Genomic DNA, 21,241 nt, shown 5'->3' on the forward strand with positions numbered 1-21,241 from the left:
TTTCTCCCACCTCTGAAAATGACAGACTAATAGAAGGTTGTGAGAGATTAACATCGTAGGCTAACTTTGGGTTCATTTCTGATGATTAACAATCTCTCTTCTCTCCCCATCCCCCACCAACAGCCAAGTCACTAGGCTACCGCAATAAAATAGGGCCAGCTGTTCTGTATAGTTTAAAGCAGTAGTTAACAATAACTTACCTCTCCAATTTCATGTTCACGAAGAACAAAACTAAGTGTGTCTGTTCTGGGCCCTGCTACCAAACGCAGGTAGAGTGGATGTTCCCGGTCTGAGAGCTTGCAGGCATAGACTGGGTAAGGAAACAAGCAGCATGTTACAGAGTATTCAGCCATTCCTGAGACCACGCCCCCATTCGGATCCCCTCCTCCAGGTCAAGGTAACCATCACTTTACCCCAGCCTCTAAGTCACCAGATCGGCTCATCTCATTATTTAACACCAGTAGCCCACAGTGGAATGAAATCTCTTCTGTTTCTCTTCAAATATAAACTGTGCCTTGATTAAGGAAGAAATTATTTTCAAGAATAAATTTTAATAGGTATTAGTCCCCAAATATGCTTATAGTTAGCTCTGCTCTTCCTTTAGAAAACAAGTACTCCCAGCAATTTGGGAGGCCGAGGCAGGCAGGAGTTTAAGACCAGCCTGACCAACATGGTGAAACCCCATCTCTACTGAAAATACAAAAAATTAGCTGGGCATGGTGGTGGGTGCCTGTAATCCCAGCTACTGGGGAGGCTGAGGCAAGAGAATGGCTTGAACCTGGGAGGCAGAGGCTGCAAGGCTGCAGTAAGCCAAGATCATTCAATTGCTCTCCTGCCTGGGCAATGGGAGTAAAACCCCATCTCAAAAAATAAACTAATTTTTTAAAAATGGAAAAAAAAGAAAAGAAAACAAGGTAAGAAACCTAAAAAAGGGTCTACAACTCCTTTAAAAACAATAAAAATAGGCCAGGCATGGGTGGCTCACACATATAATCCCAACACTTCGGAAGGCTGAGGCAGGAGGATCGCTTGAGGCCAAGAGTTCAAGACTAACCAGGGCAACATAGCAAGGCCCAGTCTCAAAAAAAAAAAATTCTAATTAGCTGAGCATAATGGTGCCCCCTAGAGTCCTAGCTCCTCAGGAGGTTGAGGCAAGAGGATCACTTGGGCCCAAGAGTTCAAGATTACAGTGAGCTATGATCGTGCCATTGTACTCCAGCCTAGGCAATAGAGTAAGACTCTGTCTCAAAAACAAAAACCAAGGCCGGGCATGGTAGCTTACACCTGTAATTCCAGCACTTTGGGAGGCTGAGACAGGCAGATTGTCTGAGGTCAGGAGTTTGAGACCAGCCTGGCCAACATGGTAAAACCCCGTCTCTACTAAAAATACAAAAATTAGCTGGGTTGCATCCTGTGTAACTGAAGAACATTACTATCATGTCCAGGTTAATACAGTTTATTCTATAGCTACTTTAGGCTTTACCCAGAAAATCTAAAGAAAGTTTAGTTTATTGTACACGCACACACCGATTTCAAATTGGATATAGGGATTCACTCTTCTCCACCACTGGTATCAATTTCTGGTCACTGCCTGACCTGGAATATCTCATTCCGTTTCATTCAGTAATTTATTGTTCTCTTTCTACTCCATGAATGTGGGTATGAAGTTTAGTCAGACCCTAGATCAAAATGTTATTCATTCATTTTTTGAGCCTCTTGGGAGCAGAGTACCAAAATGTCCCAATGTAATGGCAAGTGAGACAAGCTAAGGAAACAGGAGAGCCCAGGGCTGGGCCATTTCCATCAGTATGCTGAAATGTGCTGTGATACACAGGTGCCTCCCATCCACAAAGTCTCTGCAAGCACAGGTCCACCAAACCACTCCACGTACCAATACACATCAAATATGGAATGTGCTATTGAAAACTTCAAGCACAGAGGCACTCTTTTGTGTCCTAAAGAAAATTAAAATCAAAGCCACTCCTCTTAACAAAAAACAGCCCCCACCCCATCCCCCCCACAACACCAAATACTCTGTAACTGTCCATCATATATGGATGCTTCTATGTTCCTCAGACCCACAACTGTCCAACTCAAAAATCTGGACAGCAAGGAAGCACTAAGTGCATGCTAAGATCACCATGGCTTCCAGCATTGGACTCCAGGCTCTGACACAATCGACATGGATGAGATCCACCAGTCTTCCCTCTGCTAATGAGAACAACAGAACCTAGAAGCACAGACCATTTTCCCTTTAAGCTGGCAGCGTACCTTGGTCTTCCCTGTGACAACGCTTATAAAGTGCAAACTTGGCAGGGCTCTCAGTCACCAGAAACTTTTTGAGCAGGGCCTCGATCACTTCCCCGACAGTGTTTGTGCTGCTGATATGAAGTGTGTTCATACAGCCGTTGCTACTGGGAGAGAGTTTTCCAGAGTTTGAAGTCTGTGGAGGTTTGCAGAGTTCCATCTGTACTTTAATGAAGCCAGTGTAAATCCCATTTGAATTCTGAAGCAAGGAGAGAAGCATACACTTAGCTGGGTGGATGGTGGCACTTTAGGGAGGGAGCATATCAAAACAAAACGTGGGAAGGTGAAACACTCCTTTGTTCTCTTCTCTTAGAGGTTTGTGGCAGAACTTCACTAAAGACTACCCCCAAGGGAATGACCTCAGAGAGCAGTTAACACACCAGGCAAAGTGCTTCCAGAGGCAAGGTCTGCAGGGCAGATGTGGTGACTCAAGAAGCCTCCTGATGTTGTGGCTGACTGCTGGCCCCAAGCTCCTGCCTCTGAAGCTACTGACAAAAGGTCAGGGCCCATTTGCAAGGCCAAACCACAAAACTTACTAAAGCTTGGGGGATATGTCTAGGCTACAGGCTCAAAGGAAACAACATCCTCAACTGATGACTATTATACACACAAAAAAAGGTCACAATTAGGGCTCTGAGATACTCAAGTCAACAATGAGGGGACAGTAAGAAAACAGTATCTTTCCATTCCTAGTGGCTATGTTCATATGCACTGAATTACCAACTTTGCTTACACTTTTTAATGCAGCATATAATGCCGTACAGCATAGGACGCATTTCAGGTCTCTTAAGCAGCATTTTAAAAACAAATTCAATCTCCTGAAGTCAGGAGGCAGAGGTTGCAGTAAGCCAAGATTGTGCCATTGTACTCCAGCCTGGGCAACAGAGTGAGACTCCATCCCCCACCAAAAAAAAAATCAAGCCACTATACATACTTCACAGTACAGATCTTAAAAACAACTATCTTCATTGATGGCAGAATTACTATTTGTTAGTTGCCAAAAACAGTAAAAAGTCTGATCTTCACTTCTTTTTTTTTAAATATATATATATTCAGTATATTTGAGGCCAAGCGAAGTGGCTCACGTCTGTAATCCCAGCACTTTGGGAGGCCGAGGCGAGCAGATCACTGGAGGTCAGGAGTTCAAGACCAGCCTGGCCAACATGGTGAAACCCCATCTCTACCAAAATTAAAAAAAAAAAAAAAATTAGCTGGGCGAGGTGGCAGGAGCCTATAATCCCAGCTACTTGGGAGGCTGAGGCAGGAGAATCTCTTGAACCTAGAGGGGTAGGTTGCAGTGAGCCAAGATTGTGCCACTGCACTTTAGCCTGGGCAATAGATCAAGACTCAGTCTCAAATACAAACAAACCAAAACAGCATATTTAGAAAGAAAAGATTTATTATAGTGTTTTATTAAAACGAATTGTCAAGTGTTATATATAAATAGCAGTTAAAGTAGAACATTTAAAATCACTTTTATGGTGGGTTATTTTTCTTCCTTCCCACAAGATCAATTTGCAATAACAATTCTCTTGTTCATTCTTTTTTTTTTTCTTTTTCTTTTTTTGAGACAGGGTCTCACTCTGTCGCCCAGGCTGGAGTGCAGTGGCATGAAATAGCTCACTGCAGCCTCAACTTCCTGAGTTCAAGTGATCCTCTTGCCTCAGCCTCGAGTAGCTGGGGCTACAGGTGCCCGCCACCACGTCTGGTTAATTTTTGTATTTTTAGTACAGACAGGGTTTCGCCACGTTGACCAGGCTGGTCCCATCCTGGTCTCCCAAAGTGCTGGGATTACAGGTGTGAACCACCATGCCCGACCTAAAATTTTTATCTTTAAAATGATATGAATATTTGTATCTGTTTTAATCTTGATGGGGAAAGGAAAAAAAAAACATAGGAAGTGAAATTCTCCTTTGATGAAAAAAAGAAATCTTGCTGCTGGAATGATGAAGAGTTATCTTGGGATTCTCTGCCCCTCTCCCTTCTTTTTGGAGCAGTTCCACCAGGGAGGGGGTCCTTTACAAAAAGTATTTCTATCTGAAAGCTCCTCCCCAAGAATAACCGGATTCAGTAGGGCCTGTTTTAAACTGGTCACCCTGTCCTTTACCAAACTCTGTCAGTTCACAGTGAACAGACTGAGAGAGAGAGGTCCAAGTGCCCTGGAAACTGGCACCAAGGACTGACAAGCACCATGAAGAAAGCCAACCACCCAATGGGTGGGTGAGACCTAGATGCCAGCTCAGTTTAGAGGAACAGGAATACTCTAGCTTTGCTGTCAGCTCCTGTTTCCCTGTCACCAGGCCCTGAGCCTTCTCCCTCCTGTACGCCCACTCTCTGTGTGCTTCAAACAGTGTGGTGCAATGCTGTGGAAGCCTGGGACAACGACATGGAGGAAACTGAGTATTAAGTACTTCGTCTTACACTAACAACTGGCAGAGAAAAATATCCTACTATATACCTGTATATTCCATTCTATGGGCTCAAAATCCTTTCCCTGACATTTCCATATTTATTTTGTACAAGACAAAAACTTCAGAGCTTCTGACACCTGTAATCCCAGCACTTTGGGAGGCCAATGAGGGTGGATCACTTGAGCCAAGGAATTTGAGATGAGCCTGGGCAACATGGCAAAACTCCGTCTCTACAAAATATATAAAAATTAGCTGGGCATTGTGGCAAGTGCCTGTGGTCACAGCTACTTTGGAGGCTAAGGTGGGAGGATCACTTGAGACTGGAGTTTGAGGCTGCAGTGAGCCATGATTGTGCCACTGTACTCCAGCCCAGGTGACAAAGCAAAATCTTGTTTCAAAAAAAAAAAACTTATCTGAGGTCTTGTTAGAATCTGAGTCTCTATTTCTGTATGTCAGGCAATGCTGCTAAAAATCCTTTGGGGAGGGAGGGGTGGGTCACAAAATCTTTTAAAATAAAATTTTAAGTGTTTCACTTTTTTAATGGTAACCCAGCAACTGATTTTTTAGACAAAGTTACTTCAAAGTACAGATTTAAATTGTACTTTGGAAAGCCATGGAAATATTCCATTTTCCTGTTCTGTATACTTGACTATTACACTTCTACAAATGTTATTCAGATATTTAGAAATATAGATTGTAATACCAACAACTTACATTTGTCTTGTGACAGGTGTCAACCTAAACAGTATTATGGGTACTTACCAAGGTCATCTTCAACTTGTCTGTGACTGCTAAGTTGTATTTATGAACTTTCTCTTTGATCTCCTCTTTGCTGAGGTAACTGTGGGTTTCCTTCTCTTTCTCGACATCCTAGAAGAAAAACAAGCCAAGTCACATGTAAGCTATCACAGAAAAAAATGCGGACAGGCCAGGCGAGGTGGCTCATGCCTGTAATACCAGCACTTTGGGAGGCTGAGGCAGGCAGATCACCTGAGACTGAAAGTTCGAGAACAGCCTGACCAACATGGAGAAACCCCGTCTCCACTAAAAACACAAAATTAGCCAGGCAGGTGACGCATGCCTGTAATCCCAGCTACTCGGGAGGCTGAGGCAGGAGAATAGCTTGAACCCGGGGGGCAGAGGCTGCAGTGAGCTGAGATCATGCCATTGCACTCCAGCCTGGGCAACAAGAGTGAAACTCCGTCTCAAAAAAGGGGGTGGGGGGGAATCAGGAGTCTTTTTAAATTCCACACAAGGGCCAGACATGATGGCACATGCCTGCAATCCCAGCACTTTGAGAGGCCAAGCAGGGCAAAGTTTTAGCCCTGGATACTGAGACCAGGCTGGGCAACATGTTGAAACTCTATCTTTACAAAAACACAAAAATTATCTGGGCATGGTGGTGTGCACCTGTAGTCCCAGCTACTCGGGAGCCTGAGGTGGGAGGATTACCTCAGCCCAGAGGTGGAGGCTGTAGTGAGCCATAATTGTGCTGTGCTGTAGTCTGGATGACATAGTATGACCCTGTCTCCAAAAATTAAATAAATAAATAAAAATAAATTACATCCCACACAAGAACGACCTTGTTGTTCTTGCATGTCACCTTGAGGCACACACACACTCTCTCCCTCTCCCCCTCACTGCTTCCCTTTCTCTCTTTCAAACTCTCCAGGCTCATCCACCAATTACAGTTCTCATTCTTTCAGACTACAGTCTCCCTTGGGGATATATTGGAAAAAAAAAAAAAACTAATTTGTCAGCAGCTAGAAGTAACACTTCATTACCAATATTATTCTGCAAAACTGTCATTGCTAAATTTCTCTTCTGCAAAAACATCACTCTAGCGTGCCTGCTAGAGTGGCCATTTCTGTTTTAAACAACATTTAAAGACATATACCACAAGTTTCTCTGTAGCAAACTGTATTAACTCTGTTGTCTTAATAGCTTTACAATATTTATCGGCAAAAAGTACAGCAGTTAATATTAACTGGCACTACTCATGGACTCACACTAATCCCTGACCTGTCAAACTGTACACATCTACCAGAGGGTAGTTCATCTTCCAAACAAATCCCCAGGCCAAGATACAAGTACTCAGACTTCTCCTTCCCACCCCTGCCGCGACCTCCCCACCCTTCCAGTCTCATGCACCTCTCTACCTCCCCATACTCTAGAGGGAGAAATATGACTCAAATCCTCTTCTCGCTGTGAAGAATTTATCAATAATTATCTGTCTAAAGAGTCCCACCAGCATATGACATTATACAGCAGCAGACGTGATCGCAAATGACCACACTGCAGCGTTCTGTCACCCTGATGGAGTACCTAACTTGTACCACATTTACTTCTCCCAACAACCTAATCAAGGAGGCATTATTACGCCAGTTTCAGTAAATTAAACTGCTGGAAAAAAATGTAACTGTTCAGTGAAAGCAAATGAAAGCCGCTAACCCTAAATCCAACCTCTACGGGGAGCTCTAAGTACTTCCACAGGGGTGTTCTCATTTAATCCTCCCAACAATGAGCTCATTCATGCTAATTGGCACCCCCATGTTACACATAAGGACAGAAGATTTACAGAGGTCAAGCAGTTTGTCCAAGGACAACCCAACTAGTTGAGAGACCAAGTTCCACTTCAATCCAAGTGCTCTAGGGTGCTCCCACTCTATCCAATCCACAGGTCTGGCGTGGGCAAACATTTAAACACTTACAGAAAGACTGCATAATCAGATTCAAAACAAAGAGAGGAAGAACAGTTAAAATCTAACAATTTAGGCCTGCAAAATAAAGCCTTTTAAACATGCCTCTTTTTGCCAGACACATCACACCATTCTCACAGCTGGATATTCTCCAGACAGGCACTGGTTCCCATCTGCCCAATGAAAGCCAGTGTCATAAATACACCAGAGGGGCTACTACAGAACTTGCATCAGTACCATAGAGAGAACAAAATGGCTCTGGATCCATTCAAGGCTCAAGATCTCTGACTTTAGATCTTAAGAGGGCTGTGCTGACTACAAATTATCTTGGTAATTTTTCAATGTCAGCACCATCCTGGTGAAGTCTAACGGGTCAGTATATTGGGAAATACTGGATAAACATCAGCACAAGGTAATGTGTTTATTTCCTAGCATCAGGGGTAGGCTCCAAAGTCCCTTGGGAGCATCCTATTAGCCAATGAAAAACCCCAAAGTAATCTTATTTTCAGTATGACTGTTTGGTGGGGGGAAAGCGGTGGATTAAAATAAGCTTTCAAAAGCTCCTGTGACTACTTCCAAGAAAATGTTTTGTTTTGAGACAGGGTCTCACTTTATCACCTAGGCTAGTAGGCAGGGGTGTGATCATAGCTCACTGCAGCCTTGACCTCCTGGGTTCAAGCGATCCTCCTACCTCAGTCTCCTGAATAGCTGGGATTACAGGCACGCGCCACTGCACCCAGCTAATATTTTGTAGAGATTAGAGATGAGGTCTGGCTATGTTGCCCAGCCGCTCTCAAATTCCTGGGCTCAAGCAATCATCTTGCCCTAGCCTCCTAAAGTGCTGGAATTACAGGTATGAGCCACTGCACCAAGCCCCAAAAAAGTTTTAAACATGTCTCACATCTCTGCTTGTCTTGCTCTCACCAATCCCCATTAGCTGGGTACCAGTCAGAGCTGAAGAAGAAAATGAAGTAGTCTTGGCTTATACATTCAGTCTTAACCGTCCAAAGACTCTTCAAAGCATGTATTAAAAAGTATACAATAAGGGACCTACAATCTCATGGACGTGGGATAGGTGGTTGGCAGGGCAAAGGAGTGTTGCAGAAAGTGCACCCCATCTGCAAGACTCGGGCTCCAGTCCTCAGGCTGTCACCAACTAATGCTATACCTTTCTGAGCCTGTTCCCTCATTTTCTACAAAACAAGGAACTAGAGTTCATCACCTCCTCGCAGATGCTTCCTCGCCTAGACTGATCTGATTGCAAAGATGTGGAGGTGCTTTCAAAGGTGTCACCAGGCCTAGGATAATCTGATTGAAAAGATCTGGTGCTGCTTTCACAGGTGTGACCAAGGGGGCAAAAGGGTTCCATGCGAGGAATCACCCAAGGTTCACCATTAAAAACACAGAAAGGCCAGCACGGTGGCTCACACCTGTAATCCCAGCACTTTGAGAAACTAAAGTGGTTGGATCACGAGGTCAGGAAATCAAGACCATCCTGATTAACATGGTGAAACCCTGTCTCTACTAAAAATACAAAAAATTAGCCAGGCATGGTGGCATGCACCTCTCTGTAGTCCCAGCTGCGCAGGAGGCTGAGGCAGGAGAATTGGTTGAACCCGGAGGCGGAGGCTGTGGTAAGCTGAGATTGCACCACTGCACTCCAGCCTGGGCGCCACAGCGATACTCCATCTCAAAACACACACACACATACGCACGCACGCACACGCGCGCAAAATAGCTAAGCACATACACAGCAGCTTAGATGCATCCTAGGGGCTTATGACTTACATAAGAACTCTAACAATGAGGAGAAGAGAAGAAGAAAAGGGGGTAAAGGGCGTGAAAGGACAGAGATAAGTAAAGCTGGTCAACCCTAAATTACAGGTTCTGGTGATGCTATGGGACTTAACACCCAGCCTTGGGGCCCCTGGCACAGGCAGACCCAGAAACTTGAGGAAAATCCAAAGAGTAAGCCAGTCTGGAAAGAGAAAATTTCCCTGGATCATCCACATATAGATAACTGAGACATCCTTATGTAACAGTTATCTTTCCTTCTCAGAGATTACAAAATAAGGAAAGTGGCCGGGCACAATGGCTCACACCTATAATCCCAACACTTTGGAAGGTCAATGCGGGTGGATCATCTGAGGCCCAACATGGTGAAACGCTGTCTCTACTAAAAATACAAAAATCAGCCGGGCGTGGTGGCAGGCGCCTGTAGCCCCAGCTACTTGGGAGGCTGGGGTAGGAGAATCGCTTGAACCAGGAAGGCGGAGGTTGCAGTGAGCTGTGATCACGCCACTGCACTCCAGCCTGGGCGACAGAGACACTCCATCTCAAAAAAATAAATAAATAAATAGAGCAACTGGAACGTATATCCCAGAAAAGCAGGTAAAACCCAAAGGGTTCTGATTCTGCACTTTTTAAGTGAAAAATGTAGCAATCACACACAAAGGCCTCATCCTTCAGCAAATACTTACTGAGCTCCGGCCATGCGCCAGCACCTGCCTAAGTGCGAGGCAGGCAGACTCGGCAGCAGACACCACACCATCCTCATGGGGCTGGGTGTCTGCCCAGATGGACAATCTGCTTCTGAAGTGACCACCAAGTACTGTTTCTCCAGGTCTGGCAGCAAAGAAGTCATAAGCTCAGGCCTTGGAACAGAAGACACTGGTTTCATTTGGCATCAGAGAAGGACCCTTAACTCTAAAACTTCCCAATTGTTAGAAATGCCAAATGTGGGTGAAGGGGAGAAGAAAAGCAAAGCACACTGCCATGTGTGTACCTACGCAACTGTCTTGCATGCTCTGCTCATGTACCCCAAAACTTATAATCCAATAAAAAATTAAAAAAAGACCCTCCTGGGCCGGGCGTGGTGGCTCACACCTGTAATCCTAGCACTTTGGAGGCTGAGGCAGGTGGATCACCAGGTCAGGAGTTCAAGACCAGACTGGCCAACATGGTGAAACCCCATCTCTACTAAAAAAATATAAAAATTAGCTGGACATGGTGGCTTGTGCCATAATCCCAGCTACTTGGGAGGCTGAGGTGGGAGAATTGCTTGAACCGGGACCTGGGAGATGGAGGTTGCAGTGAGCCAAGATTGTGCCAGTGCACTCTAGCCTGAGCTGCAGAGGGAGACTCCATCTCAAAAAAAAAAGGGGGGGCCCTCCTGTCCCTTCACAGAGGAGAATCCTCCCCCTTCCTCCATATACACTGATTATTAATCAGAACCACAATCTCTAGGAATGCAGCTGTAAGCACAGGAAAAAGGAAGACAAGAAAATGAAACTCAGGAGGGGCATAGTAGCTCCCACAGGTAAAGAGGTGAGAGCAAGAAGGAAGGGTTAAAAGAAAACAGTGCAGAGGACGTGGACTAGATACAACACCAAGTGTCAACCCTGGTCTTTCATTGTGATAGCAGGAGAGGAAATGGCATGGGGCACAGCCGTCTGTGGATAATGTGTCAGTTATTGTTCTTGGCAGCCAGTGAGGGCATCATGCCACGCCTGAGACCGTCTGCCTGACGAGCTACAAGTCATCTTTTCATAAGTCACTTTTGTTTTGTATTCCCCAAACCCTCCAGCAGTTTCTCAGAGGAAGAGTTCTTCCACAAAAAAATGTTTCATAAATCCTAGACCCTTGCCTCATTATTTCCAGCCAGCGAGCCCTGGAGAGGCTCGCTTCAGTTCTCCTGGGTGGGGTTATGTCACTTTTTTCAGCAGAGGACTTTCTCAGATAGGACACACCCAACCTCACAGGCACGCAGGAGTCCTCATGTAGCACGGCCCAGACTCCACTCAAGAAGTGTGACCCAATCCTGCAGGCTCACAACTCAGACTTTCTAAGAATATACCCCAACAAATCTGGGTAAAGGGTCTGAGAATTGTTTATACTCTTCTGGTTAATTTTTCTCCATGAAATTATATCAAATTTAAAATATGAAAACATAACAAAACACCCAAATGAACACAGTGCAATTAAGAGTGACTGTTCAGGCCTGGTATGGTGGCTCACGCATGTAATCCCAGCACTTTGGGAGGCCAAGGTGGGCAGATCACGAGGTGAGGAGTTTGAGACCAGCCTGGCCAACGTAGTGAAACCCCATCTCTACTAAAAACACAAAAATTATCTGGGTGTGGTGGTGCGCACCTGTAATCCCAGCTACTCAGCAGGCTAAGGCAGGAGAATCGCTTGAACCTAGGAGGTAGAGGTTGCAGTGAGCTGAGTTTGTGCCACTGCACTCCAGCCTAGACAACATAGCAAGACTCTGTGCCCGCCCCCCAAAAAAGAGTGACTGTTCAAAAGAGACTGAAAAGATGAATGTGGCCCTATCATTCCCTCTAGTTTAGCTTAGTGACAGCGCGTCACATTCTAGCTGTGTGACCAGAGGTAAGTTACTTAACTTCTCTGGGCCTCAGTTTTCTCACTGCTATAAAATGTGCAAAACAATACCTACTTTATACAACTGTTATGAAGCTATAATGCAAGCCATTATTCAACAACTCTTTATTGAATGCCTATTGGTGTCAGGCTCCATGCCAAGCACTTAAAGCCCCAAGAGACAGTTGTGGACCCTGGCTTTCTGCCTGTACTTGGTTGGTAGTCTAGTAAAGTTTGCCTTACTCCCCCCCCCACCCCAGCCCCATAAGAAGTTTTTGGGTTTTCTTTTTATTTATATATATATTTGGTATTACAGATCTCTTTAAGAAATAAAGCTGTTGACCTTTTACCACCTCCCCCTCAAAAAAAGAACAAATATTAATGGCACAGATGCTGTAATTAAGTGGGGGACAATATATGCACCATGCCTGATGTCAGTGGCATGACAGACACTCATTAAGTGGTGCCATCACCCTGCCACTAGGAGGTCCCACAGCTCTCACAGGTGCTCTGACACCTGGTCAGGTTTGGGGTCCCACCTGTGTCAGCCGAGAAGGGTGAACTTCCCAGGCCAACAGGTGCTTTCTCCAAGTGAGGCTAGATTCCGAAATCATGAAATCCTACCTTACATCTCATCATCCATTTTGGCAGTAGGCAGTCACCTGCTGATGACCAACAGACTGGGATGCACAGTGCAGTAACAGAGCAAGTTCTAGCCTAGGAATTTCACAGAGCAAAACATCAAGCACCTTTCATACGTAAAACAGCACATGTACTGGAACAGTGGGCCCAGGTTGCAAATGAAATTCAAGGCTAGCTCAAACTGAACTGAGTCTAGGTCTTGATTCCTCTAGATGTCTTCCAATAAGGACATCAAATAAAGTACCATGGATCAGACAGAAAGAGAAAAACGTTCTCTGGGAGAGACTTTTCCACTGATTTCAGGGAGGGACTTATAAGCAAACCAAAGCAGGTTTGCACTGAGGCACAGTATTAAAGTGATTTCCAAGAGCTGCAGAGCAAGCAGTGTGGGGTTTCAAAAAGAAAATTTTCAGCACGTGAAGTTAGATGCTCCTAAACTGGATTTTAACTGTGATTAATAGGGAAAAATACTGTTCTCAGACGTCTTTAGGTATGCAAAGTGGAGGCCCTGTGATGAATACAAAGAAAACCATCACACAAAGATAAGCCTGCAAAGCCCTAGGAGGGTCTTCCAGGAGCAGGTCTTGCTCAACCCTAGGGAAATGCATGAGCAGAGCCACCAGGGACAGTTCTGTATTTACATTTGATGTCTGTCCAATGTTCTTCACTTTCAGTACCAAAACCTCTAAGATATTAAAGTAGGCAGAGTCACCAAGCATGGTGTCTCATGCCTATAATCCCAGCACTTTGGGAAGCTGAGGTGTCACCCTAGCCCAGGAGTTCAAGACCAGCCTGGCACCGTCTCCTTTAAAAAAACAAAAAAAATAGAAATAGCTGGGCATGGTGGTATGCACGATAAAAAAAATTGTTTTAAAATAATAAAGTAGGCAGAGGTGCTGAGAGAGCCCAGAAAGTTTTCTCAAATACTGATCAACATTGTTGATATATATCAGGGCCATCCAGCAGTATTTTCTACAGCGAAGGAAATGTCCTGTAACTGTGCTGTCCATCAGAGCAGCCATGAGCAACATGTGGCTTCCAAGCACTGGAAATGAGAATTGAATTTTAAGCTTCATCTAATTATTGTAGCAGACATTGCAAATGTAGACTATAATATAGACAGAGGTGTAACTGAAGGACGAGGAAGGAAAAACCCACCATAAAATGATGTAAAACAGGATATTCTAAAGCAATATGCTAGCCCAGGCACAGTGGTTTTAAGACTCTGTCTCCAAAAAAAAAAAAAGAAAAATTATCCAGGTGTGATGGTGTGCACCTGTAGTCTCAGCTACTCTGAAGGCTGAGGCAGGAGGATCACTTGAGCCCAAGAGACAGTGGATGCAGTGAGCCAAGATCATGCCACTGCACTCCAGCCTGGGCCACACAGCAAGACTGTCTTAAAAAAAATTTTTTTGGCCAGGTGCAATGGCTCACGCCTATAATCCCAGCACTTTGGGAGGCCAAGGTGGGTAGAACAAGATTCTCTCTCTCAAAAAAGTAAAAATAAAAGTAAATTCTACTACTGAAGGAAAGAATCAGAACAGTTGTTTCTGGGGTGCTTGGTGCTGTTCGTTGAGATGGAGTCTCACTCTGTTACCCAGGCTGGAGTGCAATGGTACAATCTCAGCTCACTGCAACCTCTGATTCCAGGGTTCAAGCGATTCTCCTGCCTCAGCCTCCTGAGTAGCTGGAATTACAGGCATGTGCCATCACAGCCAGCTAACTTTTGTATTTTTGTGTTTTTAGTAGAGATGGAGTTTCACCGTATTGGTCAGGCTGGTCTCAAACTCCTGACCTTGTGATCCACCCACCTCAGCCTCCCAAATTTCTGGGATTACAGGCATGAGCCACAGTGCTGCTGTTCTTGACCTTAAAAGTACAGTGTGCTGCTTGCTGTGGTGTTCTCACGGCACCAGTGTTGATAATCTGCCATGGTTCCACATCTAGAGACTCAATGCTTATCTTGGTGTATGGCCCTGGCACGATGATTCATCCTGGCCACTCTAGGGCTGGGATGTTTTCCCCCTGCCAGAGGAGAGGATTTAAAAAAAAAAAAAAAAATAGCAGGATACAGGGTGGGGCTCTATTTCCATTTATGCACGGATTCAGGAGTTCATCTTGCCTGAATTGAGCTTGTAAGCAGGCAACTTTTTTAGTGCAGCCATATAAGATGTTCACCTTGTTCATGCTTCCAACAGCAAAGAAAAGGTTAGGGACTTAACCGCCTCTCCCCATCCCCCAATTTGCGTTGTAGCAATAGATTCATCACTGTTATCTCAGGGCAGGAAAATTAAGTGGAAAAACAGAGGGCAACTGGAATGAACAAGGGCAATGCATACAGTACTGTGGAACAGCAGGGCGCCATGTTTCCCAGAGAGTGTTCCACTGAACACCAATCCTCCAAAATGTGCTGTGGACAGAAAAGGCCCTCTTGTTCTTCCTCCTCCTTCACTCCTCTTAGAGATTCTCAATGTTCCTTAGGATGCTAAAGGCTCCAAGAAATCCTGCAGTTAAGAAACCAGGCCTGGCACAGTGGCTCATGCCTGTAATCCTAGCATTTTGGGAGGCCAAGATGGGAGGATCGCTTGGGCCCAGGAGTTTAAGACCAATCTGGGCAACACTGTGAGACCCCATCTCTATTTAAAATTTAAACAATTAAAAAATAAACCAGTTAAAGGACACAGCAAGAAAACCTTAAGAGACTTTTAATGTTATGAATGTGACATTTATTAACTATGAGGAAATGAGTACTTTATAAAGGAACAAATATTTCTTACTGTTCATTTAAGTAAGCAGATTCGATTCATTAGGGGATTATTGATACATGCAAACTCCATCTGTTGAACTTGAAATTTTAAACAGCCTTTCTTGGTCCTCAAGGTTACTCATTAAGCAAGAAGCAGAGGAGAGTCTAGGTGGATATTTTAGACGACTTCTAAAACATGGACTACAAAAATAAAATGAAGCAGCAACCTTATAAGGCTGGAGTACTATACTAGCCTTCCTTAAATGCACTTGTAAGAAAGAAAAACAGCAGAGCAAGAGAGAAAGCATGCACGCCGAAAACCAAAGTGTACCACCCGCTGCTGCCAGCCAACCTTACCTCTCACCACTATACTGCCCTACCAGTCAGCGCACCACTTGCACCCCACACTGCTCCTCACCTGGTGATCCTCTGTGTTCAAGGCCCACCCCACCCAGGAAGCCATCCTAACCACAACAGCCCTCAGTTACCTACCTGCCCTCAGAACCACCATGCTACCCTCATCAGTTCAGGTTTGGGATCCACAACACCTTCTATGGCTTGTTGCTTCCTGTGCATACTTTTGCTTCCCAAATACCCAACAGTGCTTTTGCATTTTTGTTTGTTTGAGACAGGGTCTCATTGTGTTGCCCAGGCTGAGGTGCAGTGGGGCCATATTGACTCACTGCAACCTCCGCCTCCCAGGCTCAAGCGATCCTCTCACCTCAGCCTCCCACAGTGTTGGGATTACAGGAATAAGCCACTGTGCCTGGCTGTTTATTTTTTACATCTTTCACTCCCAGAATACTGTGCTGGAACTACCTCAGTGCTGGATCTACAAGAGGGCTCCATTCCTGTTCAGCTGATTCTGATCTGGTTATAGAGTCACTGCTGCAAGACTGCATCTGCAATCTACCCTCTTTTGTACATCCTATCAATCTGCACGAAGCTTTCTGCTCTCTTCTCAAAACTGAACGAATCTACAGAGGCATACAAAAGGCCTTTATAATACCAGATACAAAGTTTGATGTACTTCTGTTATCCATGTGCATCATCAAAGAACAAGAATCCTTCAAAGCATGCCCCCTGAATACTCTTGCACACCCAGGGCAGCGAAAGCAGAAACAGGCCTAGCATGTTAATAAGATTAATTGCAGTTGTGATACACATTAAAAGAGCTTCATCTGGGCCTTCCATGACCTCACTTTTTAAACCCCCTGGTTACCAGCCCTCCATACCCTATATGGTTGTACTTTTAAAACCGGGTAGTGTGCCAACAGTCAAACAGCCACTCATTTGTTTGGAGCCAGAAAACAAACTTGGAGGTCGACCAGTCTTCTGAGTGCCCCAGCTTGAGGTCCCAACCTCAAGGCATACCAGATTACACTCAGAAATCCCAGTTTGATGTGTTTTCAAAGGAAATCAATTGAGATGCTGTTCATTTCTGAAAGGTGATATATTTCACAACTGGTTCAATTTTCTTCAAATTCTACATGAGCTAGGTAAGAAAGAAAAGATTATTAGAGGCCTCCAAGCCAAGCACATCCAAATCCACTAATCAGCTTTGACAAATGGAAAAGGAATGTGACTGCATGGGAGTCAGCACCCTTGATGCAGCCCATCCTCTCGGAAATCTGTGGGCTCTGTCTCAATGGAAGAAGCAGTGGATTTTTAGGATTTCAAAGGCAGGCATGTCCTCATGGACTCAGTTTTCCCTGATTATTAAAAGACAGCACTGGACTACGGTCCCTTTCAATAGTAAGTTTTCAAATATCAATACCATCTACAACACTACATTAAACAATAAATGCAAAGTAAGCTCACTGGATAGTAAGAAAGTAATCTGAAAACATTTATATAGAAGAGGATCGCCAAGAAGCCAGGAGGGAAGTGAGACTGACAAGATAATTTCGAGTGGTGACACACCCACCCACCCCAAGTTCAAGATTATATATAACATCTCACTGTTCAAGGCGCCACCCAGCAACCATACACCTCCTTCAGCTAACAGCAATTGAAAGCCATGTTACACTAATTCAGGTTAGCTGGGTTTAAAAAACAGTTTTTAGTAAGGTCAAAAGTTTGGAGGTCAAGTTTCAAGACTGCCATATCCTTTATGGAACTTTTGAAACCTCAGTGATAAGGAGAGTTTCTGGAGAAAGGAAATGAATGGGCTCATTTGGAGGCAAGCCAGACAGGAAGCACAAAGCAACGAATGCCACAGAAACCCAGGAGGAGGCAGGTGGAGCCCATCTGGGAAACTAAGCTGGCTCCAGCAGCAGCAGGAATCGAAACATCAAGGGCAGAGGCTTGCAAACAAATGGAGCAGCCACTCTGCCCGATGAAACCTAATTTGAAGGAAGAACAGAGTCTGAAGAAAATTAGACATTTTTCTAGACCAGGCCAGCCACGGTGGCTCATACCTGTAATCTCAGCACTTTGGGAAGCTAAGGCAGGAGGACTGCTTGAGCCCAGGAGTACAAGACCAGCCTGGGCAACACAGCAAGACCCTCCCCCACCATTTCTACAAAAAATAAAAATATTAGCCAGGAGTGGTGATTGTGCACCTATAGTTCCAGCTACTTGGGAAGCTGAGGTGGGAGTATCGCCTGAGCCCAAAAAGTAGAGGGTACAGTAAGCATGACTCATCTGGGCAACAGAGCAAGCTCCCTCTCTCTCAAAAATAAATAATAGGCTGTCAAGGTGGTTGACGCCTATAATCCCAGCACTTTGGGAGGCCGAGGTGGATGGATCACCTGAGGTCAGAAGTTCAAGACTAGCCCTGCCAACGTGGCAAAATCCCATTTCTACTAAAAGTACAATAATTAGTTGGGTGTGGTATAATCTCAGCCACTCAGGAAGCTGAGGCAGGAGAATCGCTTGAACCCAGGAAGCAGAGGTTGCAGTAAGGTGAGATGATGTCACTACACTCCAGCCTGGGCAACAGAGCGAGATTCAGTCTCAAAAATAAATAATAATTAATCAAATTTAAAGTAGAATATATTTGGATTGTTTGTAATACAAAGAAATAATAAATGCTCCAGATGATGAATACCCCATTTACCCTGATGTTATTACACACTAATATGCCTGTATCAAAAAATCTTATGTATCCTGGCCAGAGATGGTGGCTTTTGCCTTTAATCCCAACACTTTAGGAGGCCGGGGCAGGTGGATCACGAGGTCAGGATATCGAGACCAGCCTGGACAACATGGTGAAACCCCATCTCTACTAAAATACAATTAGCCAGACCCACTGCACTCCAGCCTGGCGACAGAGTAAGACTCTGTCTCAATAAAACAAAAACAAAAACTTATGTACCCCTTGAGTATATACACCTGTGTACCCACAAAAGTTAAAATTTTAAAAATAAATAAAAATAGACAAATGTGAAAGTCTGAAGAGGGCCACAGGGGATTAAACTGTTTTGTATCACTCTTGTTCCCATTAATTCCATCCATTCTCTTTCCTTCTGCCCTACAGGCCACTCAAGATGGCTCTTTGATAAGTCTGTTCACATCCCTTAAAAGGCATGGCTGAAATCCCAAGTATACAAGTATTTGTGCCTCAGGCAATACATGATGGAGAACGAAGAAAGATACCCCTCTGAGGTCCTCCATTCAGAACGCCCGTACAGGCACAACTTGGGCCCGTGGAGAACACCTACACATTCAGCTCTACCTAAGCACAGTTTCTTTCAGAAGCGCAGCTCTAGGTTTTGGTTTTATCTGAGGAATCACCTTCCTCCTCCTGCCAAGGAGGTAAAAAGTCCTCTGGAGTTACTTAATAACTCCAGTTACAGTTAGAACAATACAAGTAACAGGTGATTAGCACTTCAAAGAGCCTGGCAAAAGCAGTTTCTAGGGGTACTTTTTGCTGCAGAAAATCTCTCCCATCCTCCTGCTTGATTGTAGACAGGGTGTAAGACACATCATCAGAAGAATGCCAGGAACACAGGTTGGTCAGAGTCAGAAGGCTCAGAGTAAGAAGTGAACACACACACAAGACTGCAAGAGGCGAGGCCACGGAGGCAGATCCCCCTGTGCAGGGAGAAAGCTGAGGGCCCACCTCACTGAACCCTGCTGGGGTGGCTCAGGACCAGCCCACACCTGTCCTTAAGGGTTCAAGTACTGCCTGAAACCAATACCTGACTAGGGCAAAAGAAGGTTTTCTCAACTACACCTTCCCTACTCTGCCTCCCTTTCTTTCCTGGTCCCTCATCCAAAACCAGACAGGGCAAGATTAGCCAACCCACATTCTTGGGTTGGGGCAGAGGCAGAATCCCCAGCACAGAGGTGGCAGCAGCTTTCCTTGGGGAATTGTATCATCACCATGCCACACCCTTCACAACCTGCCTCTGAATTCTTACAATAACCCTGCAATTGGGTAATACTGTCCTCCCTATTTTACAAATAGGAAATGGAGGCTCAGGGAGATTTAATTTGCCTGAGGACACAAAGTCAGTGGATGGGCTAGGTGAAAGCTAGGTGACGTTTCTACCCGGGTCTGTCTGATTCAAAGCCAATAAACCCATGGAAGAGCTGAGACCCTAACGTTTGCCCACTGCTGGTTTCTGACGACTCAGCCATTTTGATAGAGTAATCAATATGGATTTTAGAGGGCAGGGGTACTAGCACAACTGGCAACTTACTAGGGAATATCTGGCCGGAACCACTGACACTTAATTTAAAAAGAAGAAAATTACATGCGCAGCACTCCAGAAATTCGAATTAAGGAGCACACAAGTGCTAACATGAAGCCTACAGAAGGGTTTTTAATGAAAAGAGAGAGAGGAAAAAAAAAGAAACTATATCCAGTTTGACAAATAGTTTCTGCCTGATTGCTGAGATTTGGAATGGGCCCCCATTTTCTCTTTCTGTAAAAAATGTCAACATTTTTACAACATTTTTAAAAACTTCTCCTCGCAGGGCGCGGTGGCTCAGCCTGTAATCCCAGCACTTTGGGAGGCTGAGGCAGGCAGATCACCTGAGGTCAGGAGTTTGAGATCAGCCTGACCAACATGGAGAAACCCCCTCTCTACATAAAAAAAAAAAAAAAAAATTCTCCTCAGTCTGTACATTTTTGTTAATCAGGAAAAAAAAAAAAAAAAAACATAAAATCTAGTAGGGAAAAAGGCTTTCATGTGTAAAAAATAAAATAGCCTTGGAAATAAAAATAAACACAACGCAATGCAGCCCTTTGCCGGCATAACTGAGTACCACTTTGATGTGCCGCCCGTGGGACGGCCACCCCCAAATAAACAGCTAGACACAGAACAGAGGCACCAACGCCACAAGGCTCTCTGTCTTCCTAATGCTGACACCAACTGCACGTACAGAAACGACATGTGGAAGCTGCTTGACAGAGCTCCCTCAGGCAAAGATACGCTGTTGTAATCTATGAAATAAAAAAGCTTCTCCATCCATTAAAAAAAAAAAAAAGACAACTGATACTGCCAAGAAGTGCCAGAAGGAAAGGTGGGTTTTTAAGCATCCCTCAATCAGCTGACCAATGTCTAAATAAAAGCTACCCGCCATCTGCCCTGGAAAGCAGATGGCCAGCAATTTTTTTTTTTTTTTTTTTTTTACAGCAATTTACATTTTCTTTGTTTCGCAGGAGTGTTGCTTGTATGACCTGAGGGTTCACACGCCCTCCAGCTCCTTTTCCTTCTAGGTGGCGTGAACAGGAAGCCTGAGGCAGGGAGGAAGCGTGCTCCCACTCCACCTTTCCTCAGCACCCGGGTGAGCGGCCCAGCCAGCCTCCCAACCGCCGCCGAGGTCAGCGGCTTGCAAAGGGACGGGGCAAGGAGAGTGGCAGCCCAGCTACCAAGGCTAGACTGCAAACCTGCTCAAGTAAAACGCTGATGTGAAGCAGAGAAAAGAAAAAGAGAAACTGAATTTAACATAACGAATGCGTTAGCATTACAAGTTTAAGACTGCTGTACTTCACTCAAAACTAAAACCTAGGCAGGAAACAAGTGGCAGAGGAGTCAACACAGTCTTAAACACAGGATATGCCCTGCCTAGAGCCACATCCTTATCTCCACGTGTGGCAA

At 44.8% G+C, this 21,241-nt stretch overlaps 1 protein-coding gene across 2 annotated transcripts in view; it reads right to left on the reverse strand.

Annotated features, from left to right (window-relative positions):
• Positions 1 to 21,241, reverse strand: part of RASSF3 (Ras association domain family member 3) — a 176,769-nt gene that overhangs the window by 5,619 nt on the left and 149,909 nt on the right. For both annotated transcript variants that reach the window (XM_078336126.1, XM_035256197.3), the window contains 3 exons: positions 5,481 to 5,588; positions 2,272 to 2,506; positions 201 to 310 (listed from right to left, as the gene is read on the reverse strand). In XM_078336126.1, coding sequence (XP_078192252.1) covers positions 201 to 310; positions 2,272 to 2,506; positions 5,481 to 5,588 — 453 coding nt within the window. The remainder of the gene's footprint in view (positions 1 to 200; positions 311 to 2,271; positions 2,507 to 5,480; positions 5,589 to 21,241) is intronic.

The sequence above is a fragment of the Callithrix jacchus genome, chromosome 9, assembly GCF_049354715.1.
Source record: "Callithrix jacchus isolate 240 chromosome 9, calJac240_pri, whole genome shotgun sequence".
In the NCBI taxonomy this organism is placed as follows: Eukaryota; Metazoa; Chordata; class Mammalia; order Primates; family Cebidae; genus Callithrix; species Callithrix jacchus.